Source organism: Entelurus aequoreus, linkage group LG22 (genome assembly GCF_033978785.1).
Source record: "Entelurus aequoreus isolate RoL-2023_Sb linkage group LG22, RoL_Eaeq_v1.1, whole genome shotgun sequence".
Lineage (NCBI taxonomy): Eukaryota > Metazoa > Chordata > Actinopteri > Syngnathiformes > Syngnathidae > Entelurus > Entelurus aequoreus.
Window position 1 is genome coordinate 21955704 of NC_084752.1, and position 13397 is coordinate 21969100.

Genomic DNA, 13397 nt, shown 5'->3' on the forward strand with positions numbered 1-13397 from the left:
ACCCCCATACCATCACAGATGCTGGCTTTTCAACTTTGCACCTATAACAATCCGGATGGTTCTTTACCTCTTTGGTCCGGAGGACACGACATCCACAGTTTCCAAGAACAATTTGAAATGTGGACTCGTCAGACCATAGAACACTTTTCCACTTTGTATCAGTCCACCTTAGATGAGCTCAGGCCCAGCGAAGCCGACGGCGTTTCTGGGTGTTGTTGATAAACGGTTTTCGCCTTGCATAGGAGAGTTTTAACTTGCACTTACAGATGTAGCGACCAACTGTAGTTACTGACAGTGGGTTTCTGAAGTGTTCCTGAGCCCATGTGGTGATATCCTTTACACACTGATGTCGCTTGTTGATGCAGTACAGCCTGAGGAATCGAAGGTCACGGGCTTAGCTGCTTACGTGCAGTGATTTCTCCAGATTCTCTGAACCCTTTGATGATATTACGGAGCGTAGATGGTGAAATCCCTAAATTCCTTGCAATAGCTGGTTGAGAAAGGTTTTTCTTAAACTGTTCAACAATTTGCTCACGCATTTGTTGACAAAGTGGTGACCCTCGCCCCATCCTTGTTTGTGAATGACTGAGCATTTCATGGAATATACTTTTATACCCAATCATGGCACCCACCTGTTCCCAATTTGCCTGTTCACCTGTGGGATGTTCCAAATAAGTGTTTGATGAGCATTCCTCAACTTTATCAGTATTTATTGCCACCTTTCCCAACTTCTTTGTCACGTGTTGCTGGCATCAAATTCTAAAGTTAATGATTATTTGAAAATGATTTGCAAATCATTGTATTCTGTTTATATTTACATCTAACACAGTTTCCCAACTCATATGGAAACGGGGTTTGTATTACACACGTCATTTTATTATATTAATAAATACGCCTAGAGCTAAACGACGTCCCTGCCTCCGTGCCGGCTTCTTCCTCTCCTGTACCGTAACATTAAGTAAATAGCAATGCTTTCGAATGTGTCATTTAGTCACACACATTGTGACACAAGACTGACATGAAGCAGGAAGTGTTCAGACTCACGCAGGCAGCGTTCATTGCACAGACCGCCCTACTTCTTCTGTCCGTCTTCCTGAACGCCACCAAAACCAATGCAACCCACTCGCTGAAGATCTCCCACCAGATGTTTCAGCGCATGGACACACAACATGGGCTCCAGACTCAGGTAGGACAAACATGTCGCTCGAGCATTCAAATCATCAGAACGGACATTTAGCCTGTCAGTCTGTTCTTGTGGGTTTTGATCACTTCCTCTCACTCCTGCACTGTGTTGTGAACATAATCTTTTATTTTGCAGAAAACATCATTTGATCATTGCAATCACATTCAAAACCTTAAGAATAAAATCTATACAGTCTGTACAACAAATAGGACGTATCACATCTAAAAGTAGTGGCAGCCTGATTTCTCACCACGTCTCTATGTTCACAGACAAAACCCTGAGCGAACATTTAATGTGTTCTTTGAGGCAAGTTGTCCTGCAGCCAAGGACAAAGGTGAGTACGCTGACCTCTTTATCCACCTGAGAAAGAGGGTCTGAAAGTATTTACACTTCCATTAATGCACCACAGAGGCCTCAACCAATACAAAGTCATGTTAATTATGAAAGCTATTTTTGAGCCATGTTGACTGTGGTTCATTAAATGAATTTGCTTGCAACTTTAGCACAGGTTCTTCCATTAATTGTGCAGATATATGACTACATACTGTATATACACTACCGTTCAAAAGTTTGGGGTCACCCAAACAATTTTGTGCAATAGCCTTCATTTCTAAGAACAAGAATAGACTGTCGAGTTTCAGATGAAAGTTCTCTTTTTCTGGCCATTTTGAGCGTTTAATTGACCCCACAAATGTGATGCTCCAGAAACTCAATCTGCTCAAAGGAGGGTCCGTTTTGTAGCTTCTGTAACGAGCTAAACTGTTTTCAGATGTGTGAACATGATTGCACAAGGGTTTTCTAATCATCAATTAGCCTTCTGAGCCAATGAGCAAACACATTGTACCATTAGAACACTGGAGTGATAGTTGCTGGAAATGGGCTTCTATACACCTATGTAGATATTGCACCAAAAACCAGACATTTGCAGCTAGAATAGTCATTTACCACATTAGCAATGTATAGAGTGTATTTCTTTAAAGTTAAGACTAGTTTAAAGTTATCTTCATTGAAAAGTACAGTGCTTTTCCTTTAAAAATAAGGACATTTCAATGTGACCCCAAACTTTTGAACGGTAGTGTATGTTCTGATAATAATAAAGTACCACACTCTTCACTGAATGATAGACGACAGCTCTAAATGTCTCTTCCTGTTCTGTGGTTTAACAACCGCACAGCCTGTCGCGTTTTGAACCAGACAGCAAAAGTCTAAGTAAATGCAGTCTGTCAACTGGTATGGAAAATTACTCCATAAAGAATTGCAAGATTTATTTGTAATACTATATATTTGTTTCTATTTTTTTAATCAATGCAGAAAATGAGCTGAAATATGGTTCTGGTTTCTCTTTGTCTATTACAAAATGCTTTTAAAGTCTCAATCTACAGCAGAGTTATTAACTGGAGGCCACATACTTGCCAACCCTCCCGAATTTTCCGGTAGATTCCCGAATTTCAGTGCCTCTCCCCAAAATCTCCCGGGACAACCATTCTCCCGAATTTCTCCCGATTTCCAGCCGAACTTAAGGCACGCCCCCTCCAGGTCCGTGCGGACCTGAGTGAGGACAGCCTGTCGTCACGTCAGCTTGGCCAACCAAAAAGTAACCACAGAACACTATAGTGATCAGTGGTTACTTTTTGGTTGGCCAACGGTTTACGTTGTATTGCGCACCCTGACGGCAAGTCTGGGAGTCGGTTCTGAAGTATGAAGTAAAGAGACGTAACTTCGTCACCTCGCCTGGTTATTGACTCCAACCCAGAATATTACACTGCCCATACCTATGCTCCTTCAAAGGCTGTGCTACTGGCTGCAAAGCATTGCACTTTCAAATACAAACCCCGTTTCCATATGAGTTGGGAAATTGTGTTACGGTCCGTAATATCATCAAAGGGTTCAGAGAATCTGGAGAAATCACTGCACGTAAGCAGCTAAGCCCGTGACCTTCGATCCCTCAGGCTGTACTGCATCAACAAGCGACATCAGTGTGTAAAGGATATCACCACATGGGCTCAGGAACACTTCAGAAACCCACTGTCAGTAACTACAGTTGGTCGCTACATCTGTAAGTGCAAGTTAAAACTCTCCTATGCAAGGCGAAAACCGTTTATCAACAACACCCAGAAACGCCGCTGGGCCCGAGCTCATCTAAGATGGACTGATACAAAGTGGAAAAGTGTTCTGTGGTCGGACGAGTCCACATTTCAAATTGTTTTTGGAAACTGTGGACATTGTGTCCTCCGGACCAAAGAGGAAAAGAACCATCCGGGTTGTTATAGGCGCAAAGTTAAAAAGCCAGCATCTGTGATGGTATGGGGGTGTATTAGTGCCCAAGACATGGGTAACTTACACATCTGTGAAGGCACCATTAATGCTGAAAGGTACAAACAGGTTTTGTAGCAACATATGTTGCCATCCAAGCAACGTTACCATGGACGCCCCTGCTTATTTCAGCAAGACAATGCCAAGCCACGTGTTACATCAACGTGGCTTCATAGTAAAAGAGTGCGGGTACTAGACTGGCCTGCCTGTAGTCCAGACCTGTCTCCCATTGAAAATGTGTGGCGCATTATGAAGCCTAAAATACCACAACGGAGACCCCCGGACTGTTGAACAACTTAAGCTGTACATCAAGCAAGAATGGGAAAGAATTCCACCTGAGAAGCTTAAAAAATGTGTCTCCTCAGTTCCCAAACGTTTACTGAGTGTTGTTAAAAGGAAAGGCCATGTAACACAGTGGTGAACATGCCCTTTCCCAACTACTTTGGCACATGTTGCAGCCATGAAATTCTAAGTTAATTATTGTATGCAATAAAAAAATAAAGTTTATGAGTTTGAACATCAAATATCTTGTCTTTGTAGTGCATTCAATTGAATATGGGTTGAAAATGATTTGCAAATCATTGTATTCCGTTTATATTTACATCTAACACAATTTCCCAACTCATATGGAAACGAGATTTGTACAACAATGAGTAGAGAGGAGTGTTATGTGTGTATATGTGTAAATAAATGAACACTGAAATCCAAGTACCGTATTTTTCGGAGTATAAGTCGCTCCGGAGTATAAGTCGCACCGACCGAAAATGCATAATAAAGAAGGAAAAAAACATATATAAGTCGCACTGGAGTATAAGTCACATTTTTTGGGGGAAATTTATTTGATACAACCCAACACCAAGAATAGACATTTGAAAGGCAATTTAAAATAAATAAAGAATAGCGAACAACAGGCTGAATAAGTGTACGTTATATGACGCATAAATAACCAACTGAGAACGTGCCTGGTATGTTAACGTAACATATTATGGTAAGAGTCATTCAAATAACTATAACATATAGAACATGCTATACGTTTACCAAACAATCTGTCACTCCTAATCGCTAAATCCCATGAAATCTTATACGTCTAGTCTCTTACGTGAATGAGCTAATTATTATTTGATATTTTACGGTAATGTGTTAATAATTTCACACATAAGTTGCTCCTGAGAATAAGTCGCACCCCCGGCCAAACTATGAAAAAAACTGCGACTTATAGTCAGAAAAATACGGTATTTTTTAAATTTATATGTATATATATATATATAATAAAATACATATATATATATAGCTAGAATTCACTGAAAGTCAAGTATTTATTTTATTCATATATATATATACACTACCGTTCAAAAGTTTGGGGTCACCCAAACAATTTTGTGGAATAGCCTTCATTTCGAAGAACAAGAATAGACTGTCGAGTTTCAGATGAAAGTTCTCTTTTTCTGGCCATTTTGAGCGTTTAATTGACCCCACAAATGTGATGCTCCAGAAACTCAATCTGCTCAAAGGAAGGTCAGTTTTGTAGCTTCTGTAATGAGCTAAACTGTTTTCAGATGTGTGAACATGATTGCACAAGGGTTTTCTAATCATCAATTAGCCTTCTGAGCCAATGAGCAAACACATTGTACCATTAGAACACTGGAGTGATAGTTGCTGGAAATGGGCCTCTATACACCTATGTAGATATTGCACCAAAAACCAGACATTTGCAGCTAAAATAGTCATTTACCACATTAGCAATGTATAGAGTGTATTTCTTTAAAGTTAAGACTAGTTTAAAGTTATCTTCATTGAAAAGTACAGTGCTTTTCCTTCAAAAATAAGGACATTTCAATGTGACCCCAAACTTTTGAACGGTAGTGTGTATATATATATATATATATATATATATATATATATATATATATATATATATATATATATATATATATATATATATATAAGAAATACTCAAATTTCAGTGAATTCTAGCTATAAATGTACTCTTCCTCCAGTGTTGCTTTGTGTGCAAGTTCTTAAATTAAATTGAACTTATCTGAACAATATCCAGTGTTGCGGTATTTCAATTAACTGGAGTCCAGTGTGCTATGGGGCCCTATTGTAGTGAATCACACCTGAGCCATCGTAAATTAATAAAATCTTTAATAGACAGGTGCAAGTAAACAATGTGATAAAGAACATTTTACATCAATCAATCTAGGGATCTAGATATCTTGTCAGGACACTGTAATTATAATTACACATTTTATATTTAAATAGATAAAGCATAACAACCTCTGTATAACCTTTTAAATATGTTTTTAACATTATGAGAGCCCTGTGGACAGCAAACAACACCCACGTAGTTATCTTATCCAATTTGAAGATAATGCCTGATTCTGAGCCAATCAGTGTCCACGATATTGAACAACACATTCTGATTGGTTTGGTCTCATCTTGTGGCCAATGCTATCGCAGTATTGATATTTTTAGTTTATTTCGACATATTTATGCTTGAAAACGCTCAGTTTAAGCCAAAAATATATCACTTTTACCTTCATTTAAGATGCTTGTTGGCCGAGACGTGGATGAGTGGAGAGGGAGAGCCAACTTGTGCCTTGTTATATTTGCTACTACTTCTCTCTTGAATTCAATTGTGTTTCTCACCTTCTTTATGAAAGTGCTGGCACTAGCATGTTTGTTTGGCCCCATTGTGGATTATTTTGCAGACATATTCAATAAAACAAGCAAGAGACTGAGTCACCCGCTGGTTCGGGCGTAGTGATACATAGGCAAACTCATTTGATTTTAACCGTAATGTTTGACCTTACAATACCTCAACATGTTCTCGGAATTTCCAAATATCTTGGTAAACATTTTCGTCGAAAACTGCATCATATGAAATTGAGGTGTACAAAAACCAGAGGTACAGCTGGATCTATAGTCGGGAAGGGATTCATATGGCCCTATTCCTGGGTGGATCCCGCGTGAGAGGAAGAGGGGGTTAATCATTTTGCAATGCAGTCTGCTGAAAATGATGGAAAGCGTCACTCTACATAGCAACGGACGCTGTTGTCAAAGTTGGAATTGCCATAAAACCCGTTTTAAGATATTTAACAGTCTACTCCCATCTGGCGGCTATAGTGGATAGTACCCCGCCCCAATTTGTCACGTTTCATGTGTCAGGTAAACCGTGAAGAACGGGGCCATATGAATGCCCTCCCTACTGTATTTGTACAGCGAAAAAACTAATCTTCCTAGATGAACGGACAGAAATTCCAACAGAAATACTTAGAATAAAAAAAAGCAACTTGGAAGAGTGGAAATTATTATGTCTGTAAAGGGAAGGATTTTTTTTATTTGTGCTTTGTGCCAATTTTGTAAATCTACGGTGGAAAATCCATAGACATCAAGAGGAGCATCAATTTAATACTGCTTTTTTTTATGGAGTTGCTTTGTAGCGCTGTTTTGTTGAATGTATTTGCAGAGAAACAAATTTAATGTACAATATGCGTATGTTACAGACCCAAGCATACGTCTTCAGTTCCCAGATGACTTCAGAGATGAGGTAGCCCCATATTTTATTTGACATTATCTTATCACTCTGCTAGTAGTGTTACTACTTGAAATGATGCATTTATCACACAAAAATACGTCTCTTCTTTGCAGGAGTCTTTGTCTAGGTTCTGCTTCCCCTATGACATACAAAAGTAAGTTTGTCATCATTTCCTAGGGTAAAGGTTTTGTTTTGATCGCCACTAGTTTGTTTGTCAGTGAGCAGGTTTGTTTTTTTTAAACATAGAAATTAATTTATGTGAAACTCTTTTGGGGTGTGGCTCCAGTGACAAGTAAGTAAACAGTCAATTATTTGCTGGTACATTCATTCTGGTGCTTTTGAAACCTGCACAATGAGTATACCGGACTGTTATTATTATCATTGTCTAATGCACCGGTGTCAAACTCAACGCCCAGGGGCCAAATTTGGCCTGCCACATGATTTAAAGTGGACCACCACTTCATTTCATGTAACGCAATATTTTGTGATATTACGCATATATTATGTGGCACTTATAGTTTAGATCAGGGGTCCCCAAACTTTTTGACTCTGGGACCGCATTGGGTTAAAAAACTTTGGCCGGGGACCAGGCTGTATATATATATATATATATATATATATATATATATATATATATATATATATATATATATATATATATACATTGTCTTTATAATCCATTGTGTCATTTAACATCAATTAACATTGATGTTCATCAACATTTAACATTGTCACGTTATCGATGACAATGTCATTTTTAGACAATATGATTTGCCTGAGCGGCTAGGAGACACCGAGAGTAACAAGCGGTAGAAAATGGATTAGAAAGGAAAAATTAAAAAAAATAAAAAATACAAATAAAAAATATTTACTTGGGACTTCCTGTGGGCCGGATTTTGGATGCTGGGGGGCCGGATCTGGCCCGCGGGCCGTAGTTTGGGGACCCCTATTTTAGATCATAGTCAATAATAATGCCAAGAATTTTTACCTGACCCTTTGGCTTCAGATCTAGGGATTCGAGATAATAAATAAAGACCGACCAACATACCTACCTACCTACCTATCAATACCTAGAATAGTATCATTATATAAACGATATTAAGCTGAAAAAAATCGATATTTTTCTTTTTTTTATTCTTAGTTACAAAAAATATACTTATTTTAGTGATTTTGTTACTGTTTACAAACTAAGGGAGTGAGTCTCTGGATACAGGAAGGCTTCGAGGGCAAAACCCAAATGATCAAAATGGGAGACAATCATAGTTTTTATTTTTGTTTAAAGGCCTACTGAAATTAAATTGTTTTATTTAAACGGGGATAGCAGATCCATTCTATGTGTCATACTTGATCATTTCGCGATATTGCCATATTTTTGCTGAAAAGATTTAGTAGAGAACATTGACGATAAAGTTCGCAACTTTTGGTCGCTGATAAAAAAAAGCCTTGCCTGTACCGGAAGTCGCGTGACGTCACAAGTTGAAAGGCTCCTCACATTTCCCCATTGTTTACACCAGCAGCGAGAGAGATTCGGACCGAGAAAGCGACGATTACCCCATTAATTTGAGCCAGGATGAAAGATTCGTGGATGAGGAACGTGAGAGTGAAGGACTAGAGTGCAGTGCAGGACGCATCTTTTTTCGCTCTGACCGTAACTTAGGTACAAGCTGGCTCATTGGATTCCACACTCTCTCCTTTTTCTATTGTGGATCCCGGATTTGTATTTTAAACCACCTCGGATACTATATCCTCTTGAAAATGAGAGTCGAGAACGCGAAATGGACATTCTCAGTGACTTTTATCTCCACGACAATACATCGGCGAAGCACTTTAGCTATGGAGCTAACATGATAGCATCGTGCTTAAATGCAGATAGAAACAAAAGAAATAAACCCCTGACTGGAAGGATAGACAGAAAATCAACAATACTATTAAACCCCGGACCTGTAAATACACAGTTAATGCTTTCCAGCTTGGCGAAGCTTAACAATGCCGTTGCTAACAACGCCATTGAAGCTAACTTAGCAACGGGACCTCAAAGAGCTATGATAAAAACATTAGCGCTCCACCTACGCCAGCCAGCCCTCATCTGCTCATCAACACCCGTGCTCACCTGCGTTCCAGCGATCGACAGAAGGACGAAGGACTTCACCCGATCATCCATGCGGTCGGCGGCTAGCGTCGGATAGCGCGTCTGCTATCCAAGTCAAAGTCCTCCTGGTTGTGTTGCCACAGCCAGCCGCTAATACACCGATCCCACCTACAACTTTCTTATTTGCAGTCTTCATTGTTCATTAAACAAATTGCAAAAGATTCACCAACACAGATGTCCAGAATACTGTGGAATTTTGAGATGAAAACAGAGCTTTTTTGTATTGGATTCAATGGTGTCCGAATATTTCCGTTTAACTATTGACGTCACGCGCATACGTCATCATACATAGACGTTTTCAACCGGAAGTTTAGCGGGAAATTTAAAATTGCACTTAATAAGTTAACCCGGCCGTATTGGCATGTGTTGCAATGTTAAGATTTCATCATTGATATACAAACTATCAGACTGCGTGGTCGGTAGTAGTGGGTTTCAGTAGGCCTTTAAAAAAACATGTGGTATTCAAGACCACAAATACATCATCTGATTTACATCAATACTAAAAAATCTAAATGTAATTAGATAAGCTTTATAAAAATGTTCACTACTATTGTCAAGGTATCGGATCGGGACTTAAAATTGGATCGAAAACGTAGGCCAAAAATGTTGATGGGGACATCCATTGTGTTTCTCTTGTTTCCTTCTGTTCTAAGTACTCTCTGCCTGTTGTTCATGGTAATCTCTTCCTACTCAGGATGGGTGAGGGCGTGGCTGTGCAGCACTTTTCGTTTGCTCTCACTGACCTCGAGGGATGCCAACGCTTCGGCTTCTGTCGTCTTGGCAACAGAGCTCGGACGTGCCTTTGTATGCTCAGGTGTGAACACGTCTCTCCATGACATCAGAACCTTGCAGTTTGACGCCGTCATGTCATTACAGTTACCTTCCGTGGTTCGAAGTATTCTATAAACTTCTCAACAACCTTGCAGACTACATCACAAAAGGACAGGTACGCCTGTGATGAAAGTGTAATATGTTCTGATTAACCGTTTTTTTTTCACGAGCACGATTGTCTTCTGGCCACAGACCAATGAGATGGAAGTGATGCTCACTGCGCTCTACAAGCAGTCCATACCACTGACCGCTGGATCGACCACACTGCAGATGGTAAAATGATGTCATGGATACAGGAGTCCCTCTTGATGATGATATTTTCTATAGACAGTTTATGATTTTCTCCTGAGGGAGAGCAGGTATTGGTCAGCACAGATGTTGGACACCCTGTGGGACAAGAGGTGGTGAGTCCCGTGAATGTTCAGTGAACAAGACCATAAGTCCGGCTAATTCTCACCCACCCCTCTAATTAAACTACTGTGCAGATGAACACCTAACTAACATTACTTGTTAGAACTAATCCCGTTCCAAATATATCTAATTCAGTGATTTAGTGTTATATTTCCATATTTTCCGGACTATAAGGTGCACTGTATTATAATGCGTGCTATCGATGAACAGATCTATTTTCATAGAAAACCCAAAACCAGTGAAGTTGGCATGTTGTGTAAATCGTAAATAAAAACAGAATACAATGATTGGCAAATCCTTTTAAACCTATATTCATCAATCAATCAATGTTTACTTATATAGCCCTAAATCAAGAGTGTCTCAAAGGGCTGCACAAGCCACAACGACATCTTCGGCTCAGATCCCACATCAGGGCAAGGAAAAACTCAACCCAATGGGACAATGAGAAATTGAATAGAGTGCAAAGACAAGATGCTTAACGTTCTAACTGGAAAACGTTGTTATTTTTTGCAAATATTAGTTCATTTGGAATTTGATGCCTGCAACATGTTTCAAAAAAGCTGGCACAAGTGGCAAAAAAGACTGAGAACGTTGAGGAATGCTCATCAAACACTTATTTTTTAACATCCCACAGGTGAACAGGCTAATTGGGAACAGGTGGGGGGCCGTGGTTGGGTATAAAAGCAGCTTCCATGAAATGTTCAGTCATTCACAAAAAAGGATGGGGCGAGGGTCACCACTTTGTGAACAAATGTGTGAGCAAATTGTCGAACAGTTTAAGAACAACATTTCTCAACGAGCTATTGCAAGGTATTTAGGGATTTCACCATCTACGGTCTGTAATATCATCAAAAGTTTCAGAGAATCTGGAGATATCACTGCACGTAAGCGATGATGTTACGGACCTTCGGTCCCTCAGGCGGTACTGCATCAAAAAGTGACATCAGTGTGTAAAGGATATCATCACATGGGCTCAAGAACACTTCAGAAAACCACTGTCAGTAACTACAGTTGGTCGCTATACATCTGTAAGTGCAAGTTAAAATTCTACTATGCAAAGCCAAAGCCATTTATCAACAACACCCAGAAACGCTGCCGGCTTCACTGGGCCCGAGCTCATCTAAGATGAACTGATGCAAAGTGGAAAGGTGTTCTGTGGTCTGACGAGTCCACATTTCAAATTGTTTTTGGAAACTGTGGAAAAGTAGGCACTAATACACACACACTACCGTTCAAAAGTTTGGGGTCACCCAAACAATTTTGTGGAATAGCCTTCATTTCTAAGAACAAGAATAGACTGTCGAGTTTCAGATGAAAGTTCTCTTTTTCTGGCCATTTTGAGCGTTTAATGGACCCCACAAATGTGATGCTCCAGAAACTCAATCTGCTCAAAGGAAGGTCAGTTTTGTAGCTTCTGTAACGAACTAAACTGTTTTCAGATGTGTGAACATGATTGCACAAGGGTTTTCTAATCATCAATTAGCCTTCTGAGCCAATGAGCAAACACATTGTACCATTAGAACACTGGAGTGATAGTTGCTGGAAATGGGCCTCTATACACTGGCAAGGTAGTGTACATACTTACACTACCGTTCAAAAGTTTGGGGTCACATTGAAATGTCCTTATTTTTGAAGGAAAAGCACTGTACTTTTCAATGAAGATAACTTTAAACTAGTCTTAACTTTAAATAAATACACTCTATACATTGCTAATGTGGTAAATGACTATTCTAGCTGCAAATGTCTGGTTTTTGGTGCAATACCTACATAGGTGTATAGAGGCCCATTTCCAGCAACTATCACTCCAGTGTTCTAATGGTACAGTGTGTTTGCTCATTGGCTCAGAAGGCTAATTGATGATTAGAAAACCCTTGTGCAATAATGTTCACACATCTGAAAACAGTTTAGCTCGTTACAGGAGCTACAAAACTGACCTTCCTTTGAGCAGATTGAGTTTCTGGAGCATCACATTTGTGGGGTCAATTAAACGCTCAAAATGGCCAGAAAAAGAGAACTTTCATCTGAAACTTGACAGTCTATTCTTGTTCTTAGAAATGAAGGCTATTCCACAAAATTGTTTGGGTGACCCCAAACTTTTGAACGGTAGTGTATATACATAAGGTGCATTACGATAAACAAAACAGTCATATAAGTCAAACTGTTTTTAACTAATTCACAATAATTCTCAACCTTGTTCAGTTGTAACCATGAATGTGGAGAAAAATGAGTGTCTCCATGGGCACATAATGCTGGTAGTACATGCAAAAAACTCATATAAATAAACTTTTGCGCATGTTATCAATTGTACAAGCAGTCTTAGTAGGTCACACTGAACACGCTCACCTAATTTTATGGTTTGCACACACTGTTTAATACGTATTAGTTGGATCTTAGTAGATAAGGCCCTTAATGTGTGCATGCAATAGAATCTACAAGCATAAAAGACAGATAAGAATGTCAGTGAGGTTGTTGAGTCTATTGGTTGGAGTGCCTTGCTTAAGGTTACTTGACTGACCCTTTTCCAACAACCAAACCTGGGAACATTTTACTCTCCAACAAACTGTATGTTGTTTTTTCACATGCATAACAACTTTTTTAAATTGTACAATCCAATTAAATAAAACAATCATTAACATGGAATGTTATTGATTAGGTTCCATACTTCATTGCTCCAGACCCCAGCAACCTCCCTTCCATTCCTGAAAATGTGAGTATTTGGGATTGAACACTGCATCTATGCATTAGTGTTGTTCTACACCGTTTTACTTGTGTGTGTGTGTGTGTGTGTGTGTGTGTGCATGTGTGTGGTGTACCAGAGGAACTTGACTGAGCTGATTGTGGCGGTGGACGTGGCGAACCTTCTGCAGCTCTATGCCAGCATGCTGTTTGAGAGACGCATTCTCATTCTAGCCTGCAAACTCAGCACTGTTGGTCACATTCATGTCAGCATTTTTTCATGTAATCTTTCCACA

The 13397-nt window shown here is 39.4% G+C and overlaps 1 protein-coding gene across 2 annotated transcripts in view; it reads left to right on the forward strand.

Annotated features, from left to right (window-relative positions):
* The first annotated feature begins 1002 nt into the window (after positions 1–1002).
* Positions 1003–13397, forward strand: part of dennd1c (DENN domain containing 1C) — a 33803-nt gene continuing 21408 nt past the window's right edge. Inside the window, exons 1-10 of one of the 2 annotated variants that reach the window (XM_062033422.1) lie at positions 1003–1186; positions 1453–1517; positions 7003–7046; positions 7148–7188; positions 9878–9997; positions 10060–10129; positions 10207–10287; positions 10365–10418; positions 13079–13132; positions 13242–13352. In XM_062033422.1, coding sequence (XP_061889406.1) covers positions 1170–1186; positions 1453–1517; positions 7003–7046; positions 7148–7188; positions 9878–9997; positions 10060–10129; positions 10207–10287; positions 10365–10418; positions 13079–13132; positions 13242–13352 — 657 coding nt within the window. In that variant the 5' untranslated portion in view covers positions 1003–1169. The remainder of the gene's footprint in view (positions 1187–1452; positions 1518–7002; positions 7047–7147; positions 7189–9877; positions 9998–10059; positions 10130–10206; positions 10288–10364; positions 10419–13078; positions 13133–13241; positions 13353–13397) is intronic. The other variant, XM_062033423.1, reaches the window with a different exon arrangement.